Source organism: Castor canadensis, chromosome 15, assembly GCF_047511655.1.
Source record: "Castor canadensis chromosome 15, mCasCan1.hap1v2, whole genome shotgun sequence".
Taxonomy (NCBI): domain Eukaryota; kingdom Metazoa; phylum Chordata; class Mammalia; order Rodentia; family Castoridae; genus Castor; species Castor canadensis.
In genome coordinates, this window is record NC_133400.1 from 74411090 (window position 1) to 74424972 (window position 13883).

General features: G+C 38.6%; 1 protein-coding gene across 3 annotated transcripts in view; it reads right to left on the reverse strand.

Moving 5' to 3' along the window:
- Nucleotides 1-13883, reverse strand: part of Armc3 (armadillo repeat containing 3) — a 102177-nt gene that overhangs the window by 38985 nt on the left and 49309 nt on the right. For all 3 annotated transcript variants that reach the window (XM_074055428.1, XM_074055427.1, XM_074055426.1), the window contains 2 exons: nucleotides 7456-7608; nucleotides 7255-7360 (listed from right to left, as the gene is read on the reverse strand). In XM_074055428.1, the coding sequence (XP_073911529.1) occupies nucleotides 7255-7360; nucleotides 7456-7608 (259 nt within the window). The remainder of the gene's footprint in view (nucleotides 1-7254; nucleotides 7361-7455; nucleotides 7609-13883) is intronic.

Below are 13883 nucleotides of genomic sequence, written 5' to 3' on the forward strand. Positions count from 1 at the left end.
TATTCCTCCCTGGCCCCATTCATGGAATACTTTCAACAGGTCTCATCTCCCCATTTGCATACATGTGTACATCAAGTCTTTAACACTGAAAGGAGCTTGCACCTTCCTGGGTTATTTCTATGATCAATGTTTGTTTAGTATACTAAGTAACACAGTGCACTTGAGGTTTCCAGGTGACTCTGTGCTGAGAGTTGGCCAAGGAGGGCCACCTGGGACAGGGCGTTGGAATTTAGTTTTCAAAGGTGATAGCACACACCTGTAGCCATCTCAAGGCTGCCTATGTCATCCCTCTTAAGAGGTTTTTTTCTTTCCTTCAAAATGACTGTCACTCACCTACTGTAGCCATCATTCCACACTAAAACACAGGCAAGTCAAAGGATAGTCATTAGTGTACAATCTACAAGTTAAAAAAAAGCTTTAAATATTTAATGGGATGAGAGTGAAAAAAAAAAAAGTAAAATAAAGGCTTCAAAAGTGCTTCCTAGGCAAAGGCTCTACCCTCAAGCGATGCCCCAGCTTGAAAGGCCCTTTCTGGCCACTCTAGAGAGAATTCTGGTGTGCAATGGCACTCTTCCTCGACAACACTGAGATGACGGCTAACAGTTTGGTCACTGTGGATAAAAGCAGTACTGACTTTTCCTGAAGCACTATTAAGACATTGACTTTGGAAATACATGCATAAGATTTTATATGTGAGATACTTTTAAATTTTTCTCTACAAATTATATGACTTTCTCTTAGGCATGTTACTCCAATGAATAATTCTAGTAGACATTATTTAATCAATGATTATTATTCAATGATTATTTCCATGTCAGTCAAAGGGAACTTTTAATACTGGTAATATAAAATGCCAGGCCATCTGTACACAGTGAGGACCTTCATACACAACTGGAAAGATTCAGAAGTGTCCAAAGCACTCAGACTCACACCCATATTATTTGGGGTCACTCTGTATTCTGGAGTCCTTTTGGGGTATACTCCTTGCTCACTATTTCCTGCGTGTGGTCTGACCACAGGTTGGTCATGCAAAATAGCAGGATGGTCTCTAGAGAAGAGCTTTCCGTCTCTGGGTTGTGGAGGCTTTGCACTGGCCCAACAATAAATTAAATTTTTTTTAAAGTAACTACTATAAATGCTACCATTTAGAGCTTTCTTGGGTCATTGCTGTTGTGGGGAGTCAAAAAGTAGAACAAAAATAAAACCCAAGGAATTGGAGATTAAAAAAAGATCTTTAAAATTTAGGGAAATAACCTGATTCTTTTTGTTTGTTTGTTTTTGTGGTACTGTGGTACTAGGGTTTGAATTCAGAGCCTACACCTTGAGCTACTCCACCAGCCCTTTTTTGTGAAGGGTTTTTTTTGAGCCTGGGGGCTGGTTTTGAACTGTGATTCTCCTGATCTCTGCCTCCTGATAGCTAAGATTACAGGTGTGAATCACCCGCCCCTTAAATGACCTAATTCTTCATAGAGATACCATGGTCTGAGATTGAAGAACCAGGGTTAGGGCTAGGATGATCTAACACATTGTTGTGTATAAAAAGTGGAGTCTTGGTTATGCATTCACTCCAGTAAAACAACAGTTTTTAGTGATTTTTCTGTAGTTCTGGTTGAAGTTAATTACTTTTATATTTTATTTTTATTCATTGCATTTTATCTGCTGAAATAATTGCATTTAAAAAAATATGTAGCTGACCTTTATACTTGTTTTTCTAATCTTGTCATAGCTTACCAATGGCCAACTTTAGTTAGCACTGTAAAGGGAAATGAAAAAAATGCCAAGTCCCTTTCATTCTTAGGGTAACTTTTAAAACTCTAATTCTGATCAGATCCAACAGATGGCAGTGATGTTATAAACTATCAGTCTGAAATACACTTATCACATAGGATCAGTTCAGAAGGTTGTCAACCACATGCAATTCTCTTAGCACTTACACAAAAATATAAAGTTTTGATATAATTCACTGCATAGACAAACGTGAAATTTCAGCTGAAAATTTCAAAAATGAACAGCTCTTCATTTAAAAAAAAAAGTATCACAGACTGAGACTTGTCAAATAGATTAGCATTGTAAGGAGAAAGGGTCTCTGCATCCAAACTAACTGAATGGATTACACGGTTTTATAAAATTTATTGCTGCTTTTTGTATTTCGTCCTCATCTATTCTTTCACATGGGGGTTGTTTTGGCCTTCTTTTTTTACTTATTGTCATTGTCATGGTGTCTCTCAATGTCTCTACACCCACCTGAAATGATAATGATCCTGCACTATGCTGATGTATTTGTAATTTAGATCCAGTCTATTAAAGTAAGTCAATTAAAATGTTTTACTCTTCTTTCACTACTATAAGTGAATCTGGCCTTTTACTATGCTTGTTATTTTTCCTTTTTGCAGTACTGGGGTTTGAACTCAGGGCCTACACCTTGAGCCACTTCACCAGCTCCTTTATCTGTGTGTGTGTGTTGGGTTTTTTAGATAGGGTTTCACGAGCCATTCGCCTGGGCCGACTTCTAACTGCAGTCCTCCTGACCCCTGCCTCCTGACTAGGATACTTTTTTATTCCTATTATTTCTTCATATCTTTACCCACTAGCCTTTACTCTGAAGATAATAAAGAAGGAACAGTGTGACTAGGAGGCTTTTCCAGGAAAGTCTCTGTGTACCCTGCTGTTGCTTCTATTATCTAAATTATGCAAAACAAGCAAACCGAACCACACTGCTGACTTTCTGCCTCAGTCCCTGTCATCGGTGGACGTTTTAGACTTCGAAACAGACTGTGTTTTCACGGTCCCTCTGCTTGGGCTGTAATTTTCGATGTAAGCCTCTTTCCCCCAAATGCCTACGTGGGGAGCACTCTGTTCTAGAAGCTCACAGTGTGCCGGTGAAATTAAGCAGAAAGACGTTGGTCCCTTCACAAATGCTGGTGATGGGAGACAGACAGTACCTAATAAATAACCCTGGTAACAGGTGAGTTATGAAGTATGTCAGGAACCAGTCAGTGTCCGAGTTCAAGGGCAACAGGGAAGGAGGCCTGAGAACGTGCTGTGCGTGTGTGGCCAACTTGAAACACTTGCGGTGGTCACAGCCTCTTTGCCAGGGTGACATTGGAACAGTGACTTAGAAGGGTTGGAGTGAGCTGCAAGGCTGTCTGTGAAAAAGCATTCCAGGCAAGAAGGTGGTCGGTACAGAAGACATAACCTCAAATACTACTGGAAGTTGAATGAACTTCCAGAGTGTGTCTTACGGCCTTCATCATTAACTGCACAATATTTGCTTATTTGCAAATAAAGGGATTTGTGTTTAATAATTTCTTAAATACAATGATGTGTATACATAACCCATGTTCAGAACACAAGAGAACTTTGTGGCAAGGGATGTCCTCTTACAGAGGCCTCAGTCTCTCCTTTATATACAATTTGGTGATGCTGGTACCTGGCATCTGAACTCTTAACTTACAGAAAGAAAGGGCTTTGAAGGGAACTTGAGCAGATCACAGGCAGCAGGGAAACCCAACTGGCAGTCACCAAAAAAAAAAAGGGCCAACAGAAGGCACCCAAGCCCAAGGGATGGCCCTTGAAGTTATACTCAGTGAGTGGGCAAGTGGCCCCGTGTTCCTTAGGGGACTGAAAACACCACTGAGGAGCACTTATCCACTTATGAGTTGTCCACACCTGCCTGCCCAAAATTTAACAGCACTATGACCGGTCAGAAAGGGGTGTGTGTGCAGGGGGGGTGTGGTTTACAATATTTTAATTCAAACTGCTTACAAAGTTTTTAAACTGTTAATAACAGAAGAAGCTGAAGGTGTGGATCAAGTGGTAACGCGTTTGCATGGTAGGCACAAAGCCCAGTGTTCAAAGTCCAGTTCCCCCTCCAAAACAAAGAAAGAAAGAAATCCATATTCATCAGGCATACTGGCTCATCCCTGTAATCCCAACTATCCCAGAGGCAGACATTAGGACTATAGTTTGAGGCAAGCCTGGGCAAAAAGTTAGCAGGACCCCCATCTCAACAAATGAGCTGGGTGTGGTGGTGTGTGTCTATAATCCCGGCTTTGCCAGAAGCCTGGGTAAGAGGATCACCATCTGAGAGTGGGGGGAAGCATAAGCCCCTATCTGAAAAAGTTGTTTAAAAGCAAAAAAAAAAAAAAAAAAAAAAAGGGGGGTGGGGAGAGTTGTCTGAAAGCATGGCTCAAGTGGTTAGAATGCCTGCCTAGTAAGCATGACTTTAAATCTCAGCACCACAAAAAAAAAAAAAAAAGAGTAAAATTTGAAACACACACAAAACTTGAGTATCTAGGAAGCCACATTCACAAGAAATACCACATAGGCAAGCTCTTTGGACACCAATTAAGGTGATGGACAAATTAAAGTTGAAAACCTTCCACAGAAAGGTGTGGATGGTTTGGCTGGTTATCATTGCTGATAAAGTTACTCACCACCATACTATTTCATTACATAAGAGTGTGTTTTCTTGTTTTTAGATGCATGAAAATATGAACTCAAATAGATGTATTAGATAATTTACAGATAGATTATAAAATTCTATCAGATTATAAAAGTATTTTAATGAAAAAGCATTTGTCTGGTCAACAAAAAGAGTCACCACAAAGGCTGCTTCTCCTTCCCCTTGCTGATTTTTTTTTAACTTAGAACATTTTGTTTCCCTCACAGGTTTCCAGACCAAGCCCATCACAGAAAGGAAACAACCAGCCTTAGGCACTATCACGACACATCCGTGATCCCTCAGTTGGTGAAATGAGTTTAAGAGTTAGAATGCATTCCAGGCACATCAGGATGAGCATGGAGGGGAACCGCACTGTCACATCCCCAGAACTGGCATGTGCAGCACTTATGTGCACTTTAAAAAATTAGGCTAGCAGTTATCATGCATCCAAATAGCTGGCAAATGCACCAGGAGGACCTGAGCTCTGGGCTTTGCCTCCTTCCCTTGCTACAGGTGGCAGAAAAGCGATGAGAACACCCTGAGTGCAGCCACCAGCAGCTCAGCTAAGACTGGAGCTGGGAGCCGCCATCCGTCCAATGGACCACCTCTGCTGAGAGAGGCCAGAACCTCCATGATGCTGAGTTTGTGCTACTGGGTTTTTAAGGCCTGCCTGAGGAGAAGACATTTTCTGCTAGCAATGACTAATCTTCTTTGTTGCCATTTCTGTTCTGTTTTGTTTTAGTAATTAATAATCCAAGGGCTTGCTGGAAGGATGGAAAATATGGCTTATTTGTATTCATTACTTTTGGCTGATGGTAGAATCTTTTTTCAAAATTGCTCTCAGCATTTGGCACAAATATATCAACTCTGGTTCCTCAAAGACATTTATTTTCAATCTCAAAAACAAAAACTAAAGGGCTGGGGCGGATCGGGGCAGGGGAGAGTAGCTCAGGTGATAGAGAACTCGCCTAGGAAGCTCACAGCCTTGTGGCTTAATTTCCAGTATACCGCAAATAAGACATATATTTTCATTATATTTTTAGCTTCAAAAGTTGAAAGTAAAAACTGCAAAGACCTCAACAAACATCCAGAAAATCCCTTACCAAATTCAAAGTTGGAAAAGGAAAAAAAAAGGGAGAAAGGATAATATAAGCATAATAGGTTTTGTTTTAATCTGCCATTAAAATTCTGTAAGAATAAAATGAAATTGCAAAACTAAAGTAGATTGCAGTAGAGAAGGTCCGGCATCATTTAGCTCTGATTCCATGTTGACAAAATGTCAGATGACAAAAATCTGTAAGCTAGATAATTAAATTGAAAGAGAAAATCTGAAGGCAGTCCCTTTGAACTATTTACCATATCCCGATTTTCTATGACTTTACACAACACTGTGAAATGACAGAAGTCAGGCAACTTGCATCAAACCAAAACGTTTGTATACTCTGGACGCCTATGAAAGTATTTTCGGATCATATATAAATCTAAATGAACTAGAGAAGCAAGTTGTTTGGTGTTGCTGATAAGATTTTTTTGCGGTGGTATGACTATGGGGGGAAATAATCACTGGATATGCTGTTTTCAAATTGCTACCTCCCATGTCTCAACACTCCAGAAATTGTGTGCTTTCCTAGAGGTAATGATGACTCTTAATTTAGGAAATTATCGTGTCAAAGATTACCGCTGATGAAGAAGCATGGCTTTGTTTGGATGCTCATGCGTGTCTGCTGTGTTTTCATCAGGCGATTTTTAGATTTTTTAGTCATTCCACTAAGGTCTTATAAAATATTTGTGTGGGAGTAGAGAAAGGGAAAGAAAGGTTAAGAAGGAGATGAAGTAGTGCTGGGGAAGAGGAGGATGCATTTCAAGGTAAAAAAGAGTCATGTTAGCCACAACGTCTCAAAACAGTAAGAACCAGAAGTTAACTCACACCCAAGTGACTTGTAGGGAGGGCAAAGAATGCCTTCAGGACATTCTTCCCGTTTCATAAAACAGCCTTTTCTTCTGAGAAAGAAAGAGTGCAGACTTTGGCGTCTGAGGGACCTGGGTTAAATTTTCAGCTTAGCTTTGTTTTATTATTTTATTTTTCAGTACTGCAGATTGAGCTCAGAACCTCGAACTTTCTAGGCAAGTAGTCTCCCACTGGAGCCATGCACCCACTCCTTTTGCTTCTGGTTAGGTTTTTGGATAGGGTCTTCTGTTGACTTTGCCAGGGCTGGCCTACAACCATGATCTTTCTACTTCCACCTCTTGAGTAGCTGAAACCACAGGTGCGCACCACCATTTCCAGCCAGGTTAGCTCTTTAATAAATAGCCGCACCCAGGAGAAGTAGGTACACTTGCAAAGTCTCAGTTTCTCAGTTCTCAGGCTATTTTGATAATTTTAAAAGCGGTCTTTGCGCATGATGCATAGCTTTTAACTGAGTTTTAAAAAATATTCCTATAGCTCTCTAATGCTTACATTCTTTAAAATTCTTTCTAGATGTATCACATGTTTATATAGTGTTGTCCCTAATGTTTCTGGCATTTCCATTTTTACTTGTACTAGAAACTTCTACAAGAGATAGCTGATTGCCTAAATCCAATGCTCTGGATATTTCCCCAAAAAACTCAGAAACACTCAAGATTTTGTAATATCTTTGGAAAATAAGCCAATCTGATGATTCTAGTTTCATTAGAGATCCTGAAGAATAACCCACTATAGATTTTCTGAAAAAAAAATTGTAACTATCTTAAAGGCCAAAATATTGCAATGAGGACAGACTGGACTGCAGAATCTTCAGTCAGGGTGGCATGAGGGTTCAGACACTTACTTTGCATTAGCAGAATTGCAAGTGGTCAGGTTCGCCAGGGCCAGGGCTGCGACCTCCTTCGCTTCTTCATTGTCACTTTTGAGCAGCTGAACTAACTGTGGAATCCCTACAGGTAGAGAAAGGTAAGCTGTGACTTTGGAAATGGCCATGTACACTGGAATATGATAACCAGAAAATGTTCAGAATTTTTTTTTTTCTTACCTTGTGTGTTGAAAAAATCTTTACTGCTGGAGTTCTCACTCATTGCTGAAATAGCTTGAGAAGCAGCAATTTTAGTTCCATCGTTTTCAGAACCCAACAGGGCTACCAGGCACTTTTCAACCTCCAGTTCATGAAAAAGTTTTCTATTTTCAGCTTTCATAAACCAAAAGAGAAGACATTCAGAATCCGACTGTAAAAACTGCATAAGAATTACTACTTACTTCTCCAAAGCGTGACAGGAGCACAAACAGTCTGCTGGCGTTAGTGCCAGAGCCTGCACTAATCAAAAAGACGTACCTATTTAAACTTTAGAAGAAAGACAGAGATCATGCAAAATAAGCCATGGATGTTGCATTTTTTTTTTCTTATTTCCTTATAAGATACAGACCAATACTGTGGCAAAGAAAATCCTGTAACAAGGAAGAGGCAAGCTTTCAGATTTCACAAGCTGACATGGTGTGCAGTGTTCACAGCCTCTCTTCTCACTTAGGACAAAATCCTAATTAGTTGATGGTTATTTCCAATGCAAAACCTAATATTTGAAGAGTGCCTACGATGTACAAACTGGTGGTTCTGGAGCTCAGGCTTCAGAGGAGCAGAGGCAAAGAGAAAGTAGTGTAAAGGACTTACAGTCTTACATCACAAAATCACATCTTTTTTCCCAAATTGCAATGCATGCATAAGCAGCAAAACTTAAAGCCATCATTTGGTAAATTACCATAAATGATCTAAAATATGTTGGAATAGTTTTCTTTGCTTGAAAACAATGTTATAATTCTATGTTCTAGGACACTAAATTCACCCACTTCTGAGACACTAAATTTGGAAACAAAATGGTTTCTGTTTCTTTGTTTGGCTGTTTTTTATTTTTTTGTTTTTTATTGTGCTGGGGATCAAACCCAGGAACCCATGCATGTTAGACTAGCAAGCACTCTTACCACTGAGCTGCACCCCAAGCCTGAAACCAAAGATTTTTTTTTAAATGCTGTTTTGTTCCCTAAGCATTTTTTCCTCTTCATTTAGTTTTTTAATAAATGACTATCTCATTACTATACCAAAGTAAATATTCCATTAAACTAAATTAGAACATGAAGACCAAATTTTTGGTTTTGGGTTTTGTTTACTGTGATTTTTAAAAATTGTGTTCTAATTAATTCTAAATGTTTCTATCTTTTTTAAGTGTCTACTAGAAAAAAAAATGCATTACATCAAACTCAGTTTTATTGTCATAAAAAATACTAGAGACTAGTGTGAAAAGAAACAGCTTAGGAATAATTCCTTGCTAAATTATTTTCAGATCATCCAAGACACTTTGCTGTAAGTTTGATACTCCATTAATTACCTTTGTAAAGTTTGTAAATTAACCTTTATAAAGCCAATACTCATGACTAAAATAGAAGAATGTGTGGATATGTGCTCTGGTAATGTTAACCAATGAGAAGAGTCTTTCCTAAAATGCTGATAATCTGATTAAAATCATCAGTCATGGGACTAATTCGTTGCTTATACATATTTTAATTAAGGTTTTTTTTCAAGAATTTCAGAAATTTATAGCAGCTAGGTTTCTATTTTAAAGGATTTATCTTTCTTTAATGATTCTAAACACCATCCCTTTTTGCAGGAGCAGTATTACAGTCATCTGGCACCAGATTTGCAAATACTTTTTGGCCTTTGTTGATCTCATACACAGACACATCCCAAGCAATCTGGCCATCACTGGCACAGGCCAAGTTACTAACTTTGCTGCTTATTCACCTCAAACCAATCATGAACCTGTCTTGGAAGTGTTGCTTTACCCCCTTGCTCCTTTCATGTGACACTGGAGTTCAGACAGGTCCGCAGTGTGTTTCATAAAAAAAGGCTACATTCAATGCCTAAATCTGAGAAGAAAAAAAAATGGTTTTTGGCAGTACTGAGTTTTGAACTCATGGCCTCACACCTGCTGTGCAGGTGCTCTACCACTTGAGCCACTACGCCAGCCAATGCTTAAATCTGAAGTATGTGGCTCCTAAGATGTCTTAAAACATGTGGAATCCTTATTAGTTTTCAATGAAAAAATGATCTTGGAAACTTTTCCAGAGTCTCTGACCTTTTAAAAAAAACCTCAGAGCTCTGGTGGCTTTGAATCAAATTTCCTAAACACTCTTAGCATGGATTCTAGTGGGAAAACAGGCCAAGCTACAAAAGTAATTAATTTGGAAAAACTGACTTTGGAGTATGTAATTGTTGCATTCGAAAAAGAGTACATATGCAATTATTGGAAAGATTTTAAAAAATAATTTAAATAAATACTGTGGGCAATTAGCTTCTCAACCCTGCTGGGAGAGTTCTCAGATTCCAGCTGTGTTCACCAAACCTCAAGAGTGCTGACTGCATGTGGCTATAATAGATTTAAAAGATGAATTAACATATTAACCAAGCACTTTCACTGCATTGCTACACCAAGTAAAGTATTTGTGTTTTAATTACACAGATAATAAAGATGCTACCAATGGAGGACCATCCTTTAAAAACAACACTTGTGCAGTACCACTAAAATAAAAAGGAGAAGGTTTTGCTGCTAAAAATAAATCTGCCTGTAATGCTGCTTCCCTTTGCCCATTTTCAGAAGTGGTCATGGTGCCACCTTTGCTCCTGCTGAGATGTTAACTCCAGTTCATAAACCTTGCAGCAACATAGTAATTAACACCTTCCTCCTACTGGTGCCAGCTCGAAGCATTCTGATCTGGCCTTTCTCAGCAGTGGAGGGGTGATAAAACTTTACGGCACAGGCAAAACTTTAAAAAATGCTTTGTTATTTGTTTGTGTGTTTCAAGGGGCCATGGCAGTACATGGTCTCGTTTAAAAAATTCTCATGATGATGGAAAGTAAAAAGTCATTATAAGTTCCTTCTCCATGATTATTTACTTTCTCTCTCTCTCTCTCTTTTTGTGGTAAAACTGGAGTTTGAATTCAGGGCCTCATGCTTGCTAGGCAGGAGCTCCGCTACTTAAGTCCTCCAGCCCTTGATTACTTTCTAAACAGAAATATTAGGAGGTAAATGTTATTCATCCTTTTTAAGTTTTAGGGTCTGCCGCTGCACCGAATATAAACTATGACATGGCCAAGAATTGATATGAAAGTAGACGACAAGTACAAGTAGGATTTGAAAAGAAGAGTCTAGAATCAGACAGGGAGGAAGACAAGTAAACAGTTAAGTAAATAAACCAGCCAACAGAACAGAATGATCAGGCAACCGAAGAAGACGTCATCCCTAGCCTGGACACTCAGGATGTTGGTTCTGCATTGTGTTCTGCCTGCAAATTAACATTTGCATATGGCCAAGGTGAGAAGCTTGAAAAGGAGAGCTTTTCACAAAGCTTCCAATCAGAAGTGCGTTCATTCTTAAGCACTGGATATGCAGCCAGAGAGAAAGCTTGAAGTTTTCTACACTCATATCTTTCTAGAGGCATCAAGAATCAAGAATCAATCTTCCAAATCAGGTATTTCCAAGACCTAGAGAAAAACTAAAGCACCTAGGCACCCACTGGGTTTGAAGATCCATTCCACCTACTTTTCTAGTGTTCATACAGATATCAAAAATGGAATCAACTTAAGAAGGAAAAAGACCATGCCAGAAAGGATGGAGAAAGGTTACCACTTAAGCTGAATTATAAAAATATAAACTTTTTGGGCTGGGAACGAAGGTCAGGGTAGAACACTTGCCTAGATGTTCAAAGCTTTGGGTTCAATTCCCAGCACCACAAAAATAATTTTAAAAATTTTAATATTTAAAACCTGCAAGATGATGGTAAAGGAGTTGCACTGTCACACTACAGTTGGGTTGTTGGTTGAGTAATGCTAGAATGTTCTGCTAAGCAATGGAAGAAGTATGCTTTTGTGCTGGGCCTTCTTGGTGTCCCAGGGTAATGATCTGTGCACAGGCTTTTGCTTTATCATAGTAGGGATCCATGAAGAGCTGGTGTGAGGAAACTAATAACATTCCGAAAGCAGAGTGGACTATGCTAGGCTAAATCATGCAAAGGTACATTTTTAAATTTCTTAGGGCCAGAAAAACAGTTATTTATCGACATCCTGAGAAGCAATGGAATTAGAAAATTTTATTTTCTCTCTAAATCTAGCCATTTGAAGAACATGGATACCAACAGGTCAAAAGAGGATTTCGAAAGTCAGAGTCTAGACTAATCCAGAGCAAATGAGTACAAAATTAGAGTCTAGCATACGTTATATGCTCCAGAACCCAATGGAGAGTGTCTGAGTGAGAACTCACTGATAACCAATGGCTGCATGATTGTATAAGATGAAAGAATCTCTAATGCTAAGCAGAGGAATCTGGACTTGATTCTGTTTCTTCTAGTCTAAGACTTGTTAATTTGGGGACCATGAATCCAGAAGAGAGATGGGCTTAAGACCATCCATGAACTCCTTTAGGTTATTCACAGAATACTATGCAAATGTAATTTTGGGGAAGGTTATTTTGACCAGGTTCTCAAATTCAGGACTCTCCAAAGGTAGAGTTTGGGCAATGTAGTTGGATGTGTTTGGAAAATCTGAAATAACAGACAGGAATTTGGAAGACATGTCAGAATTAGAAACAGATTAGAAACTTGTGGCAGATAAGGAAGAGAATGAAGCATTAGTCATAACTGAGATTTCTCAGGAAGATTTAAAAGAGAATAAGAAAGAGGACAGGAAGACATGTTTAATAATGTTGAAAAGATAAGCAGAGAAGAGGAAACTGGTAAGTGGGAAATGTTGGTCTGATAAGTAGGAGAAAACTTAGGGCAGACAAGAGGGAGGAGTAGTCTAGAAATCAAAGGGAAAAGAGTTTTGAGGGGGAGGAGACAATCAAGGACGGATGCCACATAAAAATCAAACTAAAAAAGACTTTATGTCTATAGGATTTGTAGTTAAAGGTCAAGGTCAAATACTATAAGAATTGTTTTGGAAACAAAAGTTGCATACAGGAGGTTAAGTGTTGGAGATGAGATGGGGAGGGGAGTTATTAAAAACTGATTAGTGTGTCAAAGAGGAGAATGAGGAGAAAGAAGACCATGGGGCAAGAGTAAGAGAAGAAACAAATGTCCATAAAGCACCCCCGGTCAACACTTATGGCCCTCTCAGGATGCTCCAAGCTTCCATCAACTTCCTCCTACGTAACCAGCAGAGAAGAAGGGTGCTGCTGTTGTGATGCCACATGGCAGGAAAAGTCCTCTCATGCAATTAATTCTCAACCAGAGCGGAAACAGACCAAGAGCTCCCTGCAAGCCTGGTCTATTTGTTATAGCCAGGCCCCAGTATTCTGCATTCCATGGTGAATTGCAAACTGTAGTTGTGAAAGGATTCATAATAGGTATGGAAGAAAGAACAGAGATGGACTAAAAATAAGTATTTCTGGGGAAAAAAATTAAATGAAGTGAAGATAATTATCAAAAGTACAATAGAAAAATTATTTTCCTGAGTTGGAGGAGGGTTTGAAATACCAGCCTAGAGAACAAAAGGCTTTGTTGTGTAGTAGAGAGAGTGGGGAGGGGGAGTCAGAAACATTTTGGCAAAAATCTTGAACTCACAGGATAAGAGATTCTACCCAAGTTAAAATAAGAAAAAATGTATAGAAAATGGTAAAAATTGGGCTGGACTTAGACTAGGATGGTACAAAAGCAAGCTCCAAAGAGAACTGAGGAGGAGGAAGTAACTTATAAGAATTATAAGCCCAGATCAATTGTCAGGTATGTTTGAAAGAAAACATATTCACAGGTAAGATCTCAAAGACATACCACTCTTGGATATTTGTGCAAAAACATTTTTTAGATGGAAAAAATATACTGTGAATAATTTGGGAAATGAATAAAAATAAAATCTTAAGAATGGATAGACCTTATCATGAGAAGCCAAAAGTGTACACTGAAGTAGGTTCAATATGTATAAAACTCGGTATGATAAATGTGGATAAAATTGAATGGAATGGCAAAGTGGTTTTTTTTAAGTAGCTTGTAGATTTTAGGAGTGGGGAATCTATAATCCTCTATTAAATTTATAAACATCAAAAGAGGAAAAAGTTGTGGAAGTAAAATTGTTAAACATCTTACATATCATTACTTCATCTTTAAAATTGCTCTTTTAAAAAGTTTTAAAAGTCTGTAAAAAAGAAAACAGTATAGAAACAAAGAGCAAAAAGCATAAACATGATGTCATAAATAAGACCAAATGCAGTAGTTGTAAAAAACAAATCTGACACTATTTCTTTGCCTTGCCCTTTGGTTCCAATGTAGCAAAGATTTCGCAGTGTTGGTAACCCATGGGGCTCTCACCACTCCCTCTCATTTCCCTTATCCCTAACCATACTTCTGCAAGAAGTCCCTTCATTGGTCTCTACTTAAACTACCTGGTGTTTACAGAACATTTTTCTACTCAGACCACTTCTGATA